The 23225-nt window shown below is 38.8% G+C and overlaps 1 protein-coding gene across 1 annotated transcript in view; it reads right to left on the bottom strand.

Moving 5' to 3' along the window:
• Positions 1 to 23225, bottom strand: part of BMP6 (bone morphogenetic protein 6) — a 120656-nt gene that overhangs the window by 30710 nt on the left and 66721 nt on the right. Inside the window, exon 2 of the mRNA XM_067568357.1 lies at positions 667 to 859. Coding sequence (XP_067424458.1) covers positions 667 to 859 — 193 coding nt within the window. The remainder of the gene's footprint in view (positions 1 to 666; positions 860 to 23225) is intronic.

Raw genomic sequence — 23225 nt, 5'->3', positions numbered from 1 at the left:
GAAAATCATCTAGATACTTTCCTAAGTGCATTGAATTTCATGTTCCTGTAAAAGTAGAGCATTTTAAATTTTTTTTGGATCTATCGAGATATAAATTCCAGCTCCTGTAATTCTAGGGCTGTCTTCTTCTCATTCATCTTGATGGAACTCCCATAAAGTCAATCAAGTTACTGTACTACTGATTTACAAAGGTGCAACTCAGAGGAGAATCAGGACTACATTACTTAGCAAGGTTTATCTAGCAGTTTTACTCTAGATTTCGAGGATAGGCTCTATTTTGTATTCTTTTAGCATCTATTTGAAATAGAACATACCCATTTTAGTGTGCATGAATAATGTTAGCATACAGAATCTTTAGTTTAAAATTACATGGCTTCACTCTAGATTCTTGGCTTACTTTAAAATCAACAAAATTATACCCCTCAAATGACATTTAGATTAAGTTACTGTGGAGTCCTTCCGTCCATATCCATTTTATATTTTATGACGTCTACTTCCCAATAAATGAAACTTGAACGGTAACCACCCCTATAAACCTGGGTAAAAATATTCTACTAAATGATATCGCACTATCCCAATATTCCCACCCTCTTACAAAAGGAGCCCTCCACCGCAGGCATCACGTTTACCATGGCTAGTGAAAAAGAGCGGCTGTCCTTTATGTACCTGTTCTGATGTTCTTGCAGGACTTGATAGATGCTGATAAGAAAGGTTTGATTTTTAAAACTCCCCATAACACAGTCCTTGTAGATTCGGAACTCTGCAGCAGTAACCGCCTCCCCTTCTGGAATCTGGGACAAGTTAAACTTGAACTCTTTGTGGTGTCGTTGGTGAGGTGTGAACTCCTTGTCATATTCAACTACAAAATTAAATACAAAACAAAAAAGATTTTGACAAATTGAAATTAACAAGGGTTTTCGCATTCTGCCACCTTCCATCTCAGGATCTCAAAGCTCTTCACAACATTCATTAAGCCTCATGTTACCCCGTGAGAGAGGAGATTATTTATTTTCTCCATTTGGATGATGGAGCTATTGAAGGATGGGGTGGGACAGATAAAATTAAGTGAGCTGCACAAGCCCAGTAAGTCTTTGGCTGACCCAAAAACACAACCCAGATCACCCGACTCCCAGATTTGTGCTTTAGGCTTCCTATCAAAATAATAATATTTGTATGACATTATGTTCAGGGCGAAAGTTATCCAAAAATACCCAGTTCCTCTTCCCTTTGTGGAAGCTTGCTTTAGCATGAGAGAACTGCAAGCCATTGGCCTCCTTGGTTTTGGTTAGGTGTCTTTGGTCCCTCCTGCAGCACTGACCCTCATGAATAGGTATGAGATATGCATGGTAAGTGAGACCCAAATCAAGTCACTCGCATTTATTCAAAGAGGTTTGCACTTTAGGATTTGCATTTTCTTCCTCAGAGGTTTTTTTTCTTTAATTTCTCTTCCCTTGTATACCTTCATTCTGCCTGGTTTGTGCTTTAACTTAATCCATTTTCATTTTGGCTTTGTTCCCTTAAAAAAATCCAGTAAAACTGCTCTCACCAATGGAGGAGAAACAGGAAACGTGTCAGTAATAAATAAGTCAACATTATGTTATCAATGTGGACATGTAACTATGGATCAGTGGTGAGGGGAGGATTTTCTTTTTAAAATCAACTTGCTGCTTTTTCCCCTTAACATATAAATCTGCTCCAGCTCAAGAAGAAAGACCATATCATTCCCACCACCCCATCTTCAAAGGGCTTCCTAGCTACATAGGAATTTATATGGCCTTTACAATAACATTTGAGTGCCTCAAAACAGTTCATGAAATGATCCTCAATATCCTATAGAGTATAGAAAGATGCCCCTTTTATAGATGGGAAACTGAGGTACAAGCGATTAAGTGACTTGTCCAAAGACACGGAAAATTGGTGGCAGAGCAGGGCTCTGAGCCAGGTCTCCTGTGTCCTAGTCTAGTGACTTATCCTCAAGCCCACTATCCCTAAGAAAAGAAAAGCCATCCCACTGTTCTCAACACACACAATCCATGGAGACACAGTCCTCAACCTTTCATTTCTGCTTATTTATCCACCCCCGATTCCAATCTTGGCTTCCTCTATCCACTCCCTATTACTAATCTGCAGTTAGGAGCTGTTCTTTCACTTGTGGTGCCTCATCCAGTTGGAACTCTATTGCGGTTCCCTTCAAGACACTTAGTCACTTCCTTCTCTTTGAAGGCTTGCCTGGAAATCTTTTGACCTATAACTAACTGCATGCAGTGCACTTTTTAGTACTATGCATTAAGGATGCTGTATAAATAGGTGAATTTTCAAATTGTGGTCATAGATAGAGGACTATTAATTTTCACACCTCTAAGATCATTAAATATTGGCTTGATCGGGTTAGAATTTACACAAATGAGAGTACAGACTATTGAGTCTAAGACAGAGATTTGTAACCTTTTTTCCATTTGCAGATCCCTAAAAAATTTCACAGGTCCACAGACTACAGGTTGAAAACCACTGGTCTAAGAGCTTCCAGAAAGAAAGTTGGGTCACCCATTGTTTTCCTTCACAGATTGTATCAAGTAGTGGTATTATTTGCTTCTAATGCTTGTACTGTATCCTTCCTGTGTTTTTTATTGGTAAGTGTTGCTTTTATTCAAAGGTTTCATTACACTGTAGGCAAGGATTTTTTATTTCAGATTGCATTCACTGTCTCTTACTGATGGGTCCATGGTGGCGCTAAAAACATTCCCACTAATATCACTGCACCTTGGAAGGTGCAGTGATTTTAAAGATAGATATACACCAGTATTAGCAGTCCTTTATTTATTTGTATGTATTCTGTAAAAGGGGCTGGAATATCTGGTTATTTCTAAGAGCGTTGCATCTATTTCCATCCCCTGATGAAAGTGTAGCAGAGCATGCTTTTCTAAACACTGTGTTGGCATATTTGATAAGCAGAGAATAGTTCAAGCAATAAAAGGGGAGGGGATAATATTAAAGACACAGAGACCAAGATCTGAACATCTGCTACAAGATATGCAGATGTATACAGTGGTTGGTTATGAAGTGGTCCGAATCAGCTATGGGGTGGGGGGGGGGGGGGGGGGAAGAATGAAACAATAATTCTTGCCTGAGAACCTATTAGACCTGTATGTCTCATTTAGTGTGCAGCTTCTATACCTCTAGACATTTCCAGATTCTGCCAGTGCAAAAGATCTAAGCTCTACTCCCCACTCTATCTTCTACACTTGCCCCACACTGTGGTACAGAATCAACATTATACTGGACAAAACAGAGTGGGGGAAAAGCTACCTACAAAGGTCCCCTTTTCCAAGGTTTGGTGCAAAAGAAGAGATTGGACAAGCAAAGGTAGATGGACAAAAGAATGAGATGGAAATACGAAGAAAGAATGGGGAGAACACTAACAGGACAAAGAAGAGCCACAGGAAGGAGTGTTGGGGGAAAACAAGAGAGAACAGGAGAACAAGAAGGGGACAGTAAGACTTAAATCAGAAAAGGAGAGAGAGAGAGACAACAAATGAAGGAAACATTCCACGTCTCTTGCCAGTCACAGACAGGAAGCCCTGCCCCAAGATCTGACTCAGCAACAGTAGTAGGAGTGAAAGGAAAGTGCTGATGCACCTGATACATGGTAGGAACACACAAAATATGAAGGAGGCACTTTTTTTCCCCCATTACAATATCTTCAGATTTCAATTTGGAGAAGTGGTGTGGTATTGAAGTTCCTCCTCCTGATTTATGGTCCCAAATGTGCAACTTAACAGAGATACAGTCTACTTGAAATCTAGTCAATTTTTAAAAGAGTATGAAATAATTTCAAGTGCAACACATGCCCCAGAGTTCCCCTATCAGTTTTTATGGTCTGACAAGCACATTTTAAAAATGTTTTTGTCTATCGCTGTTGGTGTGAAAGACCCACACAAACAGGAAAAGCTGACAAAAATGACTAAAGGGGAAATGATGAAACTGACTGTGCTCAAAATGCAGTCAGAGTAAAATAACAAACAAACAAAAATATTTTCTCTCTACAATCTCTTTCAGCTACAGTAAACATAGTTGTTAGTGGTTACAGCAGCAGGTACAACAAATTCAGAAAAAAGTGCTTTTCTAAGTTGATGTTGTCCCTCTAAAATGCATCCAGAAAGTGTCCCAATAATATCACAGGACTGGAAAAAAAATTAAATCAAGGTTGTATGAAACTAGCATAGAACTTTCACTGTTTTGGTGGAAAGTTTTTCTGGCTATGTAATTTCCCATAAAAAAGTGTAACATGGTATTTCTCCTTATACGGGTGAGTTTGGCGAGATATTTAAAATGTATATTTTCATTACTGTCATGCCATCAAGTTGATCAGTTATTTTCATCCTACATGAAAGCTTTAAAACATAAAATTCCAACAGTTCTCAGTGGGTTTTTTACCAGGATATGGAAACAGTTCAATTTTAACTAAGAACTCACATTTTAAAACCTATAGTAAACACAGAAAGGCAAGATTCTAGCTGCTGGTTCCCAGGATTACTATCACGTTACATTGCATCAGGTGATCCATTATTCAAAGAGCAGTGAGAAGGAAAGAACAATTTCTCATGCTGCCTTCCAATCTTTTTTCAGTGTGAATTTGTTCAGATGGTCTGATCAGTAGCTTGTGAAAGTCCAAACTAATTTCTAACCTAAGGTCTCTGTATTATCCCAGCTTTATAAGCTGATGGCAGAAGAAAAAATAAGAGAACCTTACAGTCAAAAGGTTGAAAACGAGCTGTAGTTGCACAGTGCTGGTCTTCTACAGGCTGTAGCCAATGCCAGCAGAGAAGAACAGCAGCAGAACTATGACAAAATTTACTGCCTTATAAAAGTTATCCTCTGGGTCACAATATATTATTCTATTATGACTGAACTCATTTATTATGGTAGTTTCTTCGGTACAATACTGACCTGTAGAATCACAAGCAGAGATGGGACTGAGCTGTGAAGTTTGGGAGTGTTTGCATCTAGGATTTTGGTTTGGACTAATTTCTGGACATACTTACTGTTTCAAGAAATGTCTGAATATATATAAGTCATGCTCCTGGAACCTTCTCTATTAATGTTACATCAGCTCTTAGTAAATAGCGGTAAAAATACTGTATTAATGCAACACTCTGAAAGAATATTTAAAAGTCAGGAAATTCAAAATTAAGGTTATTGTGGATTTGAATGTTGTGTGTTTTAATTCTAAATCAATGTTGCAATAGCTATTTTTTACACAGAATATCCTTGATTTAAAAATAGCCTACCACTTGTAACACTTTCCATGAAAGCAAATCAATTAATAGATTTGAAAATAGAAAATGAATAGAAACAACAATCATACAATGAAAGAAACAAACCAAATACATTTATGTGATTGTACCATTATTCTTTCATTTATATGTCTCACATGTATCTTGCAGTATAGTTGCCATGTCGATACCAGGATATTAGAGACACAACATGGTTGAGGATATATTTTATTGGACCAACTTTTTCTGGTGAGAGAGAGAAAGTCCCTGTGGCTCAAAAGCATGTCTTTCTCACACCAACAGAAGTTTTTCCAATAAAATATATTACCTCACCCACCTTGTCTCTCACAAGTGTCTTGGAAGACAGTGAAGCAAGCACTTTGTTATTTCTGCATAAAATCATTTCATACATGACCAAGGCACTAGCCCTTACTGAGTAGAGTTGCCAGCTCTTGCTATTTTATTGTAAATCTTGCGATATTTGACAGGTTTGTTTTTTTTTTATGTCCCAGCTCTCGGAGTCAAGTGATTATGTGATGACAGCCCCCCCCCCCTTTTTTTTTTTGAAGTTTCTTGCCCTTGTGGTGCAAAGAAAAGCCTAAAGACATGAGCTTGAGTGCACCCTACAGGCTCAGAATTCAGAAGGCAACAAAAAATAAATCAAAATTAAAAACAAATGTCATGACTTTTGTGGCCTAGACCCATGGTTTTTGAACACTTGGGGTTGGGTAAGTGACCCAAAGCCTGAAGCCTGAAGTTTTTAAAAAAAAACCTGCATCCGGATAACTTTAAAGAAATATTTATTTCTGCATATAAAAATAACCTCTTCATATTTAATATATGAATATGATTTTTTAAATTTTAATTTCATGAACTATAATTTCAAAGGAAGTTTCACTTTTGGCATGGCTACAAACACAAGGAATCTCAGCTCCAAGAAGGTCCCCTTTTCTCCCACCTCCAAAAATTACAAAACACCTGAAAATAGAGGCTACTTTAGTCCTTCTTCTGCCACAACTATAGCATCACTACCAAATTGAAGAGCCAATTCTGCACTCCATTACATAAGTTTTATGCATTAAAATTAGTGGAATAAAACTGCCGTAATAGAGTAAAGGATCAGGCCCTTAATATTTTAGGATCGGTATTCCTTATGAAACACACAAACTATGTGGCTAACACTATTGGAACCACACAACCACCTCTGACCCCTATGCATTAATGGCTTTCAATAGGTTTGCACAGAACAAAACTAATAGGAGCTTAAGAAAAAACTTGTTAGATTTTGTACAAGACGGAACTCAGTCCTCGTTATATTTGTTCTAGAGGGCTAACAGGAATAAAAAGCAATAAAAATAAACCTTATTTTTTACACTAAAATAAGTAGATGTAACAATGCATAAAAAACCCAATTCTGTTGATTAAAGAGATACTTTTTTTTTTTTTTTTTAAACATAAGCACTGTGCAGAATAGGAAAAAGAAGCAAAGATGTTTTATCTCCACTTTCCAAAGCAACGTTGTGAACAACAACATGTGAACTTGCATGCAAGTGTTAAAATCTGTTAACTGCACATACAGGTGTAAATGCTAGATGAGTAGCATGCATACAACTAGAAACCACTTAGAACATAGGACTCAAACACATTGACTTGTTTCTGTTGATTTTCATGCCACATTTATTTAGGCATAATTAGGTATAATTAGGACTTAGCTCACTTAGAATCAGAGAGTTTAAGGCCAGAAGGGATTACTAGATCATCTAGCCTGACCTCCTGTATATCACAGGTCACTAATACCACCCACACAGTAAACCCAGCAACTGAAGAGAGACCAAAGTATTATAGCCCTCAGGAGACTAGAATAGGCTATTATGTGCCTCAGGCAAAGAAAAAAAAGGATCAAGGTACACCAGTGCTTGAAGCCGCTCCACACCCACAGTGGCAGGGAAATGATAAAATGAGAGATACCCAGATAATCCTGGCAAGTGACCTACAGCCACATGCTGCAGAGGAAGGCAAACATACAAAGGTCACTGCCAGTGTGACCTAAGGGGATATTCCTTCCCGGTTCCACATATGGCAATCAGTTAGACCATAAGCATGTGAGCAACAGCAAGCCAACCAAGCACTTGAGAGAGAGAATGCTAGGTGCCCCTTCAGAGCCCTGGCCCTCCCATCCAACGTACTATATCTCCAGCCATGATCATTCCTGATGCTTTAGAGAAAGGAGGTTAAAAAATCCTCCCAGAATACATTCGGGGGAAAAACCCCTTCCTGACCCAACAGTGTCCAACTGAAACACTGAAGGGTGAACTTTAGGAACACAAAACAAACCAGAAATGAGCCCTATAACTGTTGAACCCTGCCTCCTATCGTCACAAGCAAGCCTGTCATTCAACTGCAGTCATAAATTTATCCATCTCTTTCTTAAAACTAATTAAGCTGTTGCGCCCACAACTCCTACTGGAAGGCTGTTCCAGGACCTCACTCCTCTCATGGTAAGAAACCTTCTTTTAACTCCAAGTCTGAAGTTGTTCATAGTAACTTTAATAAATCTTAGATTAGTTAATAAGAATTGGCTCTAAGTGCGTATTTGGGCAAGATCTGAAATATTCATTGACCTGGTAGGTAATGAGTCCGATATCTTGGAATTGGTAGAATTTTATATACGGTGAATAAGATTTTAAGTAATTCTCAGTATATAGACTTGGCTGTCTGGGTGGGAGCGAAAGGCTGGATTGCTTAAAGGAAACTGTGTTTTGGCTTCTTGGTAACCAGTGAGGTATTATAGAAGCTGTTTGGTTACTGGCATGGTATAATCTAAGTACAGAATAAACCACCAATTTTAGGGATTGTCTGCCCTATTCCTTGAAGTATGCCTTGAATGAGCATTCTTGGTATGGCCCCTCCAGCAACCACAGTCACACCCATGTAGTACCATGTCAAATACTTTACTGAAGTTCAAGTATATCAGATCTACTGCACTTCCCTTATCTTAAAAAAAAAACAAAAAAAAAAAACCCAAACCAAAACATTATTTCCTCAAAGAAGAAAATCAGGTTACTTGGGCATGTTCTACATTTGGTAAACCACATTGCATACTATCCTCTATCCTTTATCATTTACATTTAATTTTTTGTTCATAATTTGTTCTAAAATCTTGCCTACTACTGAGGTCCAACTAACAAGTCTGTAATTATCCAGATCACTCCCACCCAACACCCCCACCCACACTCTTTCTTAAATGCAGGTACAGTGTTAACTATTCTCCAGGCACATGGTAATACCCTCAGAATAGAAAGATTTATTAAACATTCTTACTACCGGAATAGCAATCTCATGTGCCAGTCCTTTCAATATTCTGGGATGGAAATTATCCAGTCCACACAATTTGAGCACATAAATTTCTTTAAGATCTTCTTCCACCTCAGATGTGGTAATTTCCATTTCTTGACACTCATTTCCATCAGCTGTACTGCCTTCATGCCCATGTTCCATATGATCATCCTTATTGAAAACCAAGACTGAATGAATACTTTGTTTTTGGGCCATACCTAGATGATCTTTAATCTCCTTCCCATCCACACTGCACAGCGGCCCAATCTCATGCCTCCGTATTCTCTTTTACTTATATAACTATAAACCCTCTTATTTATTTTAATTACCTTGGCAAGAGCCAATTCAGCAATTATCCCTACACTTTCCAAACTCCATGATGTAGCTTTCTTTACTAATCAAACCACTTTTTCCATTTCCTATCATCTATCTCCTTACTCTGCTCTCAGTTTATTCCTAATAACTTTTTTGAGGTGGTTATCCATCCAGCTGGGTCTGGAACCTTTCCCTATAAGCTTTTTTTCTCCCTTTCTTGGGACGCAAATTTCAGACAGTTTTTGTATAGCTGATTTGAAGAAATTCAAAGCCTCCTCCATATTTAAGGCTTTGAGCCTTTCAGTCCAGCTGATTTCTTTACCCAGTTCCCTTAATTTCCCCAAATTTGCCCTTTTGATATAAAAAACCATAGCTGACGACATGGTTTTGATTATCCTGCCCTTCAATTTAAACTGAATCAACTCATCATCACTCAATCCAAGGTTATTTCCCTATGTCCAGCTCTTATAGAATTGTAGGACTGGAAGAGACCTCGAGGGAGCTAGTTCAATCCCCTGCACTCATGGCAGGACTAAGTATTAGCTAGACCATCCCTGGCAGATGTTCATCTAAACTGCTCTTAAAAATCTCCAATGATGTAGATTCCACAACCTCCCTAGGCAATTTATTCCAGTGCTTAGCTACCCTGACAGGTAGGAAGTTTTTCCTAATGTCCAACCTAAACCACCCTTGCTAATTTAAGGTCATTATTGCTTCTTCTCCTATCCTCAGAGCTTAAGGAGAACAATTTTTCTCCCTCCTCCTTATAACAATCTTTTATGTACTTGAAAACTATTATGTGCCCTCTGAGTCTTCTCTTCTCCAAACTAAACAAACCGAATTTTTTTCAAATCTTCCTTCATAGGTCATGTATTCTAGACCTTTAATCATTTTTGTTGCTCTTCTCTGGATTTTCTCCAATTTGTCCACATCTTTCCTGAAATGTGGCACTCAGAACTGGACACAATACTCCAGTTGAGGCCTAATCAGTGCTGAGTAGAGCAGAAGAATTACTTCTTGTGTCTTGCTTACAACACTCCTACTAATACATCCCAGAATGAGGTTTACCTTTTTGGGGCGGGAGGGGGAAAACAGTGTTACACTGTTTACTCATATTTACCTTGTCATCCACTATGACCTCCAGATCCTTTTCTGTGGTACTCTTTCCTAGGCAGTCACTTCCCATTTTGTATGTGTGCAACTGATTGTTCCTTCCTAAGCATAGTATTTTGCATTTCTCCTTATTGAATTTCAAACTATTTACTTCAGACCATTTCTCCAGTTTGTCTAGATCATTTTGAATTTAATCCTATCCTTCAAAACACTTGCAACCCCTCCCACCTTAGAATCATCCGCAAACTTTATAAGTGTATCTAAATCATTGGTGAAGATATTGAACAGAACTGGATCTACAAAAATCCCTGCTGGACCCCACTTGATATGCCCTTCATTTGACTGTGAACCGCTGAGGATTACTCTCTGGGAATGGTTTTCCAACCAGTTATGCACCCATCTTACAGTAGCGCCATCTAGATTGTGTTCCCTTAGTTTGTTTATGAGAAGGTCATACGAGACAGTATCAAAAGCCTTATTAAAGTCAAGGTATACCACATCGACTACTTCCCCCAGCCCCATCCACAAGGCTTGTTACCCTATCAAAGAAATCTATCAGGTTGGTTTGACACAATTTGTTCTTGACAAATCCATGCTGACTGTTACTTATTTTTAAAGTGTTCGTAAATTGATTAATTATTTGCTCCATTATCTTTCCAGGTAGTGAAGTTAAGCTGGCTGGTTTGTAATTCCCCAGGTTGTCCTTATTTTTCCTTTCACTGATCAGCACTCTATTTGCCCTTTTCCATTTGATGTCCTTACTTAAACAAATTCTAAAATTGCATCACCTCTTGTTGGTTCAGTGATGATTTGGTGAAGAAAATTCAGCTATCACATCCAGAAATAATTGGCCTTACCACTATTAGTATTTAATTTTCAGCCTATATCCGGGAAGTTAGCATGACAGTCTATACTATTATGTTCACCTCTGTTACAAGACTGTGATAAATTTTGTACAAAGTACACCCTGTGAGGTATCATTTGAAAAGTCATAATTTGCTGACTATTATTGTCCTAGTAAAATATGTATATCAACATTGTATGTGAAGTTATAAGATTCTACTATGTATCATTGTTATAACATGCTCCAAGGTTCAGAGAAGTAGGTCCAAACCAGTTTTTCAGAGACAAAAGGTACACTAGCACCCCAGCGAGGTATTAAGCAGCCATGGGAAGGTATAAACAAGAAATTTACATTTCATCATAGGGACAGTTCAGACCTCACATTCACAAGAAACTACACTTGTTGCCTGCACCCCGCTGAGGGAATCCTCAAAAAGGGGAGAGTGGTATAAGAATGAGAGACAGTGGCCTCGAGTTCACCTCTCTCCTCTTCCATCTCTGCTCATGACATCAATGATTCTCAAAAGAACTGAGCTAAGAGGGAGGGGTCCCTGGCAGAAAGGAGACCAAACCTGTGAAATTTACTGCAGCATAGGTTAAAGAAAACTTTTTGCTTTTATAAGTTTACTTAGCTTGTTAAGTTAGTAAAATGCAAAATAATACCTCATTTTCTTTTTGTAACCAATCCTGGCTTTTATGCATCATGATCACTCGTAATTACTTAAAATCTGTCTATAGTTAATAAACTTATCTTATTGTTTTATCTTAATCAGTGTGTGGAAAACTCCATTTGAGAGAAGGCGGGTGCATTGTCATTTTCCTTTGATGAAATGATGGACTTTTTATGAGCTTGTCCTGTTCAAGACGCACATTTCAAGGGGAACAAAGCTGGGAATTTGCATTTAGCTGGGAACAAATTTGCATGCTGAAGGCTGTGAGAGCACGCCAGAAGTGCATGGTCTAACAGCAAAGGCACCCCAGGTTAGAGAATTAAGGAGACAGATATTTAACAGTCCAGATTATATCCTGGGTAATGTCACAGTTAGAGTCTCCCATTATGACAATTCCTAAAACCATTTCTCTCTCTAAAATGGAGGTCTATAGCAGACCCTTCACACTATCTCAACAGAACCTCTTTTATAATCCTTCCCCAAATGGATTATGATCCAAACAGATTTGTTTTTTTCCATATTTTTCACTTTGTTTTGGGGTTTGTTTGTTTTTTTTTTTAACTGTTTATTGCTTCATTGATATACAATGCTACCCCACCATCTTTACCTTTACTCCTATCACTCCTTCAATACTTATATTCCAGTCATGAGTGGTATTCTGCCATGTTTCTGTAATCCCTATAATATCTGATTTGACCTCCTGCACCAGTAGTTCCAGTTCCTCCATTCTATTGCCCAGATTTCCTGCATTCATGTACAAGCATTTCAGTTGTTTCTCCTCAGACCTCGCCCAGTTTTCTGGCTTGTGGTGTTCCATTATCCTTTACTACATCTTCATTTAGCAGATTTTCCCTGCTCCCATCTATAGAAGCCAGGTATGGAGATTTCCGTGAGTCTCTCCCTCATCTCCTAGTTTAGGGCCTTCTTATCGATCGTGCCAGCCTTGATCCCAGAAAATGAATACTCCAGGTATTCAAGTGGAGTCTGTCAGTCAAGAAGAGTAGTCTTTCTGTAAATATCTCCCAGTGGTTAAGCATCCCAGAACCTTCCTCATTGCAACAATCCTTGAGTCATCTGTTCATCTTCATTATGTGGTCATGCCTTAACACTCCTTCTCTATGGATTGGAAATATTCCACTGAAAATCACCCGAGTTTCCACTTCTTTAAGTGTAGTTATCCTTGATTCATTGCAATGGGAATCTAGCAGCATCATTCATTCCGACATGCAGCACAAATCAGTGGATGCTTCCCCACTCACATCAGGATCCTTTTCAGCCTCACATCCACATCTTGCATCCTTGCTCCTGGCAGACAGCACACACTGCTCTTCTCTGGGCCTGGTCTGCTGACAGGCCTGTCGATTCTTTAGTATGGAGTCCCTAATCACATAGACCTGTCTCTTCCTGGTGTTGGTATGAATCTGTCTTATGTTCTCTCACAGTGCCCTGTATGTCAGCCAGGGACCAAGCCTAAGGAAAATGGAGGATCTCTCCATCATCTCTTCCTCTCTTCTGCAGGGACTAGCTTCCTTCTTTTCTTCCTTGCCACACCATCTTCTACCTGTTTCTCCTCCTCATTCCTCTGGCAACAAGTCTATTATTCAACTTGATTTCATCACCACTAGCTGGTCCTTTCTGTCTGCTCCTCGCGGTCACATTCTTCCATGGACCACCACCCTCCTATTCTGGCAGTCTGCTTTCCACATCCTTGTGTTTGGCAGGTGTCCACAAATCTTGAGTTGTCTGTACCACCATCTCCTCTCTTGCATTAATACTTCACTCCCCATGTGAATTCCATCATCTCCAGCTGCATCTCTAATCCTTCAATCTTCGCCACCATGAGCTCTATCACAGTGACATTTCATGGATACGGTAGCTTCCATCAGATACTCCCTCAAGGATGATGTAGCTTGTAGCAGCTTCATCACCTCTCTTCCATGGGTCACTTCTAGTGCTGCCTCAGTAGTCATCATTGTCTTCTCTTCCTAGACCTGATTTCTTGAATAAAAGAAAGGGAAGGAGAAAAAAATGTCTCCCATCTCTATCCTGCAGTGAAGCCATAACTATGAATTTGTGTCATCACAAATCATTTCTATGGCAGACATGGGATTGTGATTTCATTGCAGCAGTAGGCAGAAGGAAAAACCAAAGCTATGAGGAAAACAGCTCTTAACCAGGCACAAATTTGGAAAAAAGCAGCAGCTGCAGCAAAGAGTGTTCCGAAGTATGCTGGCCACAAATATGAACTTTTAATATTAATGGCTGAAATTGACATTCATGCTGATAAGGACGCCTTATCTTTAGGTTGAGAAAAGCAGTGGAATTCAGGTGCCATTTTATCTTTAATTTACCCAATTGTGCCCTAATCTAGAGATGTTTTTAAGTGCAGGGGAGAGGGAGTTTCCTCTTTAAGAAACATCAGGAATGTCAAATCTTGCCTGCCTTGGTTTGATAGAAAATTCCTCTACTGACTTTAGAGGATCTATGCCTATTTACATCAAATGAAGATCTTGCCTTATACAAAAAACTGTGGGTGCTAGAAAAGAATGATTCAGGAAAATAACCAGTGATTAATTTGAGCCCTGTATAATTATGGAGATTACATTTAACAACAGCAAACCAATTTCTTTTTACACAACTTTCTATAACTTAGCTTGAACAGGGGATGAGCCTTTTTACCATAGAAAATATTAAGTGAGCAATTCTTTGTTCCTTTATGCTGGAAAGCAAGCTGGAACAGCTAGTAAAAATAAGATTAAAATCAACAGCTTACTTCCAGATTCCTGAATCACTGCCAGTTTTAAAACAAAATCATGCACCCATCAAATTTACAGCAACTAGCAGATACCAGAAAATATTAAAAGTCATTTTCATAGCATCCACTGAGATGCCTATTCTAAAGTCAGGATGCTGAGTGTTAAAACCTTATTGACACCTTGGACCAGTTTCACTAAAGCTGACACAAAGGCCTAAATTACCCGTGAGAGAGGTCAGGAGAACCAGCTGTAACTCCTGTTGGGAGCTTCATGAGAGTTCCATAGTCACTAAGCCAAGGGAAGAGAAGTCACTGGATCACCAGACTCCAGCAATACCCTCTTCTCAGACAGTGATGTACACACAGATACACTGAAAGTACCATGGGGTACATGGAGACAACAAGTTTCTTTGTTTTGGAGGTGCCCAATTGGTAAATCAAAAGAACCACTCTTTGTATTTTTGTGGCAATACACCAGTGCTGCTTCCCCCATGAGTTTATTAAGATTGGTTATTTAAAGAGAAAACTGGATTTATTAATTGCAATCTATTTTCTATTCCATTTCAAAATAAAACATGATTAAATTACTATTATTCCTTTCAAACAGCATAGCTATATTTCAAATTTGGCTTTCATGCATATATAAATAATGTTTCTTGAAGGAATCATATTGTCAGCCTGATACCTATCAAGGTAAGAAGAGCAGACCTGCAGCCAGAGACACAAAGGGCAGGAGGATGTTTCTACAGCTTCTCTTTTCTGGTTTTGCTTTGTTTGCTTCTGTATGTATATCCATATAATACTTACATATCTCACCTAAGCAATCTGTGGAAATATCCTACTGTTTCCTGCATTTCTCTATATATGGTTATATATCATGTTGCATTTCCTGCTGGAATCATCATTAAAATGGCAACTTCCTGGGATTACACAGCTGCCCAAATCATATCAATAGGTATTTTGAAACATAGTATTTTTAAAAATTCCTGAATATGTTGCAATTTCCTGGTTTACCTCATATTATCTGATGAAGCTCTCTTTCTATAAGAGCTTAAGGAAGACCAAATAAAAGTCACTGCAGTTTTTATTTTAATTTTAATACACCAGTGTACAAAGAGGAAAACGTCTTGTATATGTCCTTTCCCCTCTCCCTCTCATTCACTAGAGAGCTTTCACTTTATTTGTGTCACTGTGAATTTACCAGCAGACAACAGGAAAGCCAGCCATGTAAAAAATGTTTGCAAATTAAGTTATATACTTTTCATTCTGTTGAGAACTAAACTCTTGGCACTGTATGCAGGTTTGAGTTTTTATTTAATAGCCCAGCTGAGAGAGAGTTCTAGGACACAGTACAATCACATCCTGTGAAAATACTGTTGAGGGTGTTTTAGATTGTATAAATTAATGCAAATGTTTAATCCAGCATTCAAAGAAAAACATCAGTCAGTGGAGTAAGTACTGAAACTATGTAGGAACAAGGTATTATTTTTATGCGTTAAGATGTGACAAAAAACTGTCCCACAGTCTAAATGGAAGCGGGATTGCAATCTTCAGAGTAAGGTTTGAGTTTCATCAAATCACTATCTCTTTGCTAGATTTTCTGGCATTATTAACCTATATAAATGTGACCCTTTCTGATATAAATACCCTGTTTTCCAAGATGACTGTACAGCAAATGTTTTCAACTCACCTTACAGGTATATTCCAGCAATACAAGATAGCAAACATGGAGGTATAAGTGGGTGAGATGCTTTGTGCAAAACAGGCAATAAGAAAGGACACTAGGAAGCAGCAGGTCAAAGAAAATCATGGAGCAAGAGAACAAGAATCAGCAAGGGCAGAAAGAGAAAGTAAGTTGAGAATGCAGGAGCGCTGGACAAGACTGAAAAGAAAAACTAAAGCCACCTCAGCTTATCATGTATCAGATGTCACACCCTTAACATTCAGGTTCACAGATTCCAAGGCCAGAAGGGATGTTGGCTTTTTAATTTGATTTTATACATTTATAATTCATTAATTTTTTCAAATACAATGTATATTTGATTCATAGTAATACACGAAGTAAACAAAGAGGGTTAGAATAAAGGGAAGGAAGAGGAAGCAACATACTTCTCTTCGGGGTCTGCATTAATCAGAGACCTTTAGAAAGTCAGTCCAAATTGCGTTGAATTTCTCAGGCATTCTCCTTCTGTGGAATGCCAGCTGTTCATTAGCTATGAGGTCAGCTATACCACTGAGCCAGGCATCAATGTCTGGTGGGGACTGACTGTTGCATTTTTGTGGGATTCATTTTTTAGCAACCAAAACTGTATGTTGGAACCATGCCACCTTGTTACCAGGTAACATCCAGGTAGCAGGAATATATCCAAGAATGAAGATTTAAGGGGGAGGGCTCCAATTTAACATCCAATATCAAATCAGTCATTTGACCCACCGCATAACAGAAATTCTTAATACAGGGGCACTCCCAAAACACATGCTAACGTAGCACCATGGGAGTTACGTTTCCAACAGCAGTAAGAATTTGAGAGTCCCATTACCATTAGCTTATATGGGGACCAGTATATTCAAAAAAGGTGTCTCTTGATGAATATACTGTAGTCTCAGGTCTATAGCTGCTTTTTTAAACATTAGATACAATTGTATTCCACTGAGTCAGAGATAGTTGTGTATCCAAATCTCTATTTCAAGCATCTCTCAAATCATCAGTCTTTGGCAGAATTTTTGAGGTCAGAAAATTGTAAAGGGATACCACTGGCTGGGTAAATCTAGGAAGTTTCCTCCAAAATAATAAAAGTTTTGGAGACCTCTCCCCCCATGCATCTGGTCCAAATACATTCATAAAGCAAAGCTTTAAGTGGAGATATTTACATGCTCTGAGGTGGAGCAAGCCAAATTGTTGCTTTAGATCTACAGATGGTTTAAATGTATCATTGTCAATCTGCTGTGACAATCATAATTCCACTCTCTTCCAAGTTTTGCCACCAATTTTAAGAAAAGGATTGCTCCATAGGACCACATCTGCATGGAAGTATGGATGGAAGCAGAACTTTCTAGCCATGTTTGACCAAACGTGCCTCATAGACCTTAGTGAGAGACCTCTGGAATCATTAAATCTATAATAATTCAATCTTACCATTCCAGAAAGTGGGAGAGAGGTATACCAATTCTTGTTCAATCTGAAACCCATGTGGGATCCGTGTGGTCATATACAACATCCACAAAAATGTCTGGCTTACCAAAAGGGAGATATGATAATTTTTCAAGCTGGAAAAATGAAATACCTTGAGCTAGGGAGAGCTGTAATTTTTTCAGAGCCGGTATAGATATCCAACCTGTGCCCCCAAGGAGCATTCTGGATTTCTTAAAATAAGTCTGAGGACTAGAACCAGGGGGACAAGTAAATTGGACATACAAATTTCTTAGAAGGACATTCATTTTCAGTAAGGAGGGAAAGGACTTCAGGGATGGAGGTTGGCAGAACGGATTAAAAGAGCTTTAAACTAAGAATTTGGGGGAGAAACTAAGAATTTCTGGCCTTAAAGTCTAGGAGTATATTAATTTAACCCCACAAATTGAAGATTAGCAAACTCCATCTTCCCAAATCATTAGCTGCGCACGTGCTCTCCCTCTCTGTCTGTCTGTCCTAAACATTTCATATAAGATTGCCATGGAAAGTCCCAATTTGAGAAAAGGCCTTTATGCACATGTTTGTTAATGCCTGGGATTTCTGATTTACCCCCCAATTAATTTTAATACCCTGAGAGGTGTCCAAACTTACCAATAGTGGTTAGGAGGAACAATAACCTCGAGATTCAGTACAAATACAAGATCACCCATAGAAAGCATAATTTTGTGCTCTCTTTGGCCCACCCTCATACCATGGATAGGAGGAGGAGAAATGGAGCCGTTGGGCCTCATGCCTCACTATAAGGGAAATTAGGGCAGAAATAATACCAGTGGTAATTACCCTGGAAGTCGGGTTAGAGTACAAATTTAATCCAAGCAATAGATTGGCTACCAAACCTGAATTTTGCTAATACATGTAACAGATAGTCCCAGACAATTTGGTCAGAGGCCTTTTCAGCATCTGAAGAAATGACAGTTAAGGGTTCTTTAGAATCTTTTGAAGCAGCAGTAATATCAATCAGTGGACACACATTATCTGAGCCATGTCTATCATAAAGCAAGCCTGCCTGATTTGTGTGTATAACATGTGAGATAACTTTGTCTAATTGCATAGCAAGAGCTTTAGCTAAAATCTTAGCGTCAAAATTGATTAAAGAAATTGGCCTGTAACTACTTCATAGTCAAAGGCCTTTCCCAAGTTCAGGAATAACTGAAATTACAGCTGCTCTTCAGTAGGCAGGAGAGTTTGCTTATTCTTGGCGTCATTGAACATATTCAATAATCTACGTGTTAAAGTTTCAGACAACATTTTGTAAAATTCAACCTGGAACCCAACTGCACCAGGAGTCTTTCTGACCTTCATTTCTTTTATAGCATGAGACAGTTCCAGGATTTCTAGAGGGGCATCTAGAAGTTCCTTCTGAGAGTCAGATCTGTGGCAGAGACAGACAATCTGCTAATAACTATTTTCTAGAGCACCTTTACTGACTCCCTTTTCAACTAAATATAGTTTTGAATGAAACAAAATGTCAACATACTTGACTGTGTTGTATATAATTTATTGCTAGTATTATGAATAGCAGCAACCTTGTATTTGTTAGCCTTTTGCTTAAGTCTATATGCTGACAGCATGCCAGCTCTCTTGCCAGGATTTCCAGTAGTGTTGCTTCAAACAGAATAAAGCAAACTCAGCCACCGGGGAACAGAAGTTTGTTGATTTCATATCTTAGACTGAGGAGGGTTCTGAGTTTCTCTGAGGTGGGGGCAGAAGCATAGCTTACATCCAAGGTCTTAATTTCCTTCACAAGGACATTAATTCTATTACTCTTACTGTTAAAAGTGTATACCTTATTTCCAATCTAAATTTGTCTAACTGCAACTTCCAGCCATTGGACTGTTGTATACTTTTCTTTGCTAGATTGAAGAGCCTATTATTAAATCCACCTCCCCACACACCTCCATGTAGGAACTTATAGACTAATCAAGTCATTCCTTAATCTTCACTTTGTTAAACTAAACAGATTGAGCTTCTTGAATCTATCACTATAAGGCAGGTCTACCAATCCTTCAGTCATTCTCATGGCTCTTCACTGAACCCTCTCCAATTTTTCAACATCCTGCTTGGATTGTGGACAGCAGAACTGGACACAATATTCCAGCAGCAGTCACATCGGTGCCGATACAGAAGTAAAATAACTGCTCTACTCTTGCTCGAGATTCCCCTGCTTATGAATCCAAGAATTGCATTAGCCATAGAAGAGAACTGGAAACTCATGTTAAATCACCCATCCACCACAACACCCACATATTTTCCAGAATCACTGCTTCCCACTTTAGAGTCCCCCATCATGTAAGAATAGCCTACACTATTTGTTCTTAGATGACCACTCAGGCATACTAAAACACATTGTTTGATTTCACCCAGCTTACCAAGAGATCCAGATCACGCTCCGTGACCTGTGCTCTGCATTATTTACCACTTCCCCAAAGAGGCTTTAGAGCAAATCTTGTTCCCTATACGTGGGACAAAGAATTTTCAAGAATCACCAAGACAGCTGCTCCAGGAAAACACAGCTCACAAAGACCAGGACAAAGCATTTGTGAAGTGGAGACAAATCATTCTTGGTCATGGATGGTTGGCTAGGGAGCCATTTGCCTCCAGAAATCAGACACACTGGACTTCGATCACTTTCATTCTCCACTGCAAAAAGCTTTCCTCTCCAACAAAGCTTTTCTGCCATAACCATTAACGAGGGAGAAAGGAAAAAGATGTGGAATAAGTAGAAAAAGAGCCATGTACATCACATGCATAACCTTCCTCCACCAGGGAAGACAGAAGACTCAGGAAGTCCATTAGAGACCTCACCATGCAAACCTAATATACCTGGGAGGTGCTCAAATATTACAGTGACTGGAGCTATAAAAACTAGAGAAAGAAATTCCAAAATGTATTACAAAGCGTGTATTAGTGTAAAGTTCTTAGAAGTTATCACCTCCTTTTTCAGAACAACAAATATAGAACAATAAGAAAATACCCCTGTGCTTGTCCCTAGTTGTCTTTGGTCCTAATCCTGTAGCCAAGTCAGCTGGGGCAGGGCCCTACACCTCCACTGACTTCTGCACATATCTGATTGCAGCACCAGAGCCTGGGCTGGCATCTAATCCAAATCCGTACTTAAAAAGAAAAAAGAAAAAAAAGTAGTAGTAAATTTGGTGCACTTGAAAGGTGACCAGTTGAGAGCATTAGGGCTTGTCTTCACTGCTGCGTTAGCTTGAGTTTTATTCAACCTTTGTCCAAACCTGACTTCCGTGCGCGCGCGCGCACACACGCACACACACACCTCAAGTCTATAGCTTGAGTCACATGGTATTTTAAACTCAAGCTATCTGGCCTGTTGGGCGGCACAGGTTAAAGCTGAAGTTGATACTGGTTCTGGTAATGGGGACACAGCTACTCTGTGTTGCTAATCCAATCTCTCTGTCACATTCGAGTGTTTTGCAGTGCAACTGCTCTCACTCAAACTAGGTTAACCGGAAAAGAGTTAGCTTGAGTGATCTATCCTCAAGTTAACACTGCAATGAAGCCAAACCTTTAGACAAACAAGTTCTCTATTTATCCGAACAAGAGGAATGATTTGGTCAGCAGCAGTCAAGTTTCCCCTCACAATTCTGTTAACAAGTGCCTCAGTCTTGAAATGGATAGACCCTAGCCCTACTGTACCTAGTAGAATCAAGAATTCAGTCTTCATGCCCATTCCATCCTTGACTTTCCAGCTGATTATACCAGCAATGGTTCAAAAAGTGGTGGTGGCTTTGTTCTTTGAGAACCGGTCCACCAGGAACTGAACCAAGACAGCTAAAGTCATTTTAAACAGGCAAAACAGCCATCAGGCATTAACTTACAATCACTACTGCTTGGGCTGCAGTTGAACTGGTGAGCTACAGCAGAGGTAAAAGGATCGTTAATCCATTACCTATCCCTCAGCTATTCAGTTCCCCCAGATAAGTCTTTAAAAAAAAAAAAAAAAAGGAAAAAAAAAAAGACATCACAATTTAAGGATGAAATTCACCCCTATGCAGAAGTGAGGGGTCAAGTGCTGTATGGGCTTTGAGCAGGGCTTCTGTACAAGGGTGAATTTCATCCTAAGAACAAAAAAACTTCCAGTTTTACCAACAATTTTTCTTCATATTTTCAAAAAGATTAATATCCCCTGATGACCAGAAACATACTTGGAATGTTTCTGTCCATCTGATAGAGAGATTGGATACCGCAGTCCAATTTCAGATAGTTATACTGTAAGATATGTGGGCTTCTCTTTTTGTTGAAGCTCTCTATTTCCAACTCCATTAAAAGAGGGAGGAGAAGATGCTTTGGGAATAAAAGCCAATCTTGATTTGGATGCAAAGTTAGGGGGATAAAATAGCATCTGGGAACAAAACACTGCTAAACGTTACCAAAACAGGATTCACAGAACAAATTCTTAGTCCTAAGAGTTGGCTTAATTTGAATACAGTAGCCTCGCAGGGTGGATCACCTCAATAGTATCCAGCAGGACAACGAACAGCCCCTGCAAAGTTCCTACTTTCTCTCTCTTTTTTGTATTTGGTGAATGGGAAAAAAAAGTTACACTCAGAAGCCAGATGATTAAAAATAAAGGTAGCATGTGCACACTCTTGAAAGAATAGCACATACATTGACCTGGAAAAACTCAGGTTGGCTAATGGAAAGCTAATAAACTTGACTGGTTAAAATAAAGATGAAAATTCCCAAAAGACTTGGCTTTCAATTTATCTAGATCATTTTCTCCAATAATCAGGTTCAGGAAGATAACATTTAAGAAGAATAACAACTCCCACAAAACACAGAGTGCTAAGATTCATCACAAAGCTGCTTGCCCACAAATTAGCTTTTAGACATTTGCCTTGTATATTTTTGCTTTCCACATCCCAGCTGTTTGGTGATTTGAGCATTCTCTGCCACACCCAATTCTTATAATTTAATCTTGTCATCAGAGATCTTATTTTTCCCTCTCTCTTACTAATGCCCTCATCTCTTGCCTTGGTTGGTTGACTGCCATCTTTTGAGAAATACTTTCAAGGCTTTTCCAACTTGAAGTTATTTATATTTTTAAATAAGATAACAGTAGACAACTCCAACCTTTTATATGTTGTCAAATGCGGAGAGTCCCAACATGTCAACAACTGTATTGCCCAAACAGAGATTTTAATTTTATGACTCAATGGCAAACACGTTCGTTGATTACAAACAGCAAGGGTTTTTTTTTTTAATTGTTATTGCAACATAGTAATATTATGTATCTGACAGATGGAAGGACTCCAGAGAGATAGTGTACAACACCTGGTTACTTTTTTTTTTTTTTTTTTTAATTAAAAAAACTATTCTGAAAGATTCCAATGTTTAAAAAGACAGCCCATTTGTCTATTTTCTCATTATATTTTTCTCTTCCCCCCATTATTTATTTTTATTATATATATTATGGTTTGATTTATTAAATTCTCTTTACTTCTGTGTGCTCAGTCTTATTAAACTATACTGTGGGGCTTTGGCAAGTGTGTCTGTTTCAGAATGGCAATAAAAACAAATATTTATGCAGAGCAGAGCTAAAGCTTTATACTGTTGCACATAAACAAAAACCCTACACACCAGTCTGGAAGCATTTGTTACCCTCTGCCTCAGCGTTGCCTTCTGCAAAGAGACTGAATTACATTGCATGCCACAGTGATGACCTTCATTCAGTTAGTATTGGAGAAAATGATCTTCAAATGTGT

The sequence above is a fragment of the Emydura macquarii genome, unplaced genomic scaffold (assembly GCF_026122565.2).
Source record: "Emydura macquarii macquarii isolate MOO-44397 ecotype Brisbane River unplaced genomic scaffold, CSIRO-AGI_Emac_v2 contig_2890, whole genome shotgun sequence".
Taxonomy (NCBI): Eukaryota; Metazoa; Chordata; order Testudines; family Chelidae; genus Emydura; species Emydura macquarii.
The sequence above is the reverse complement of the archived record's forward strand: the minus strand, read 5'-3'. Positions and strand labels throughout refer to the sequence as shown.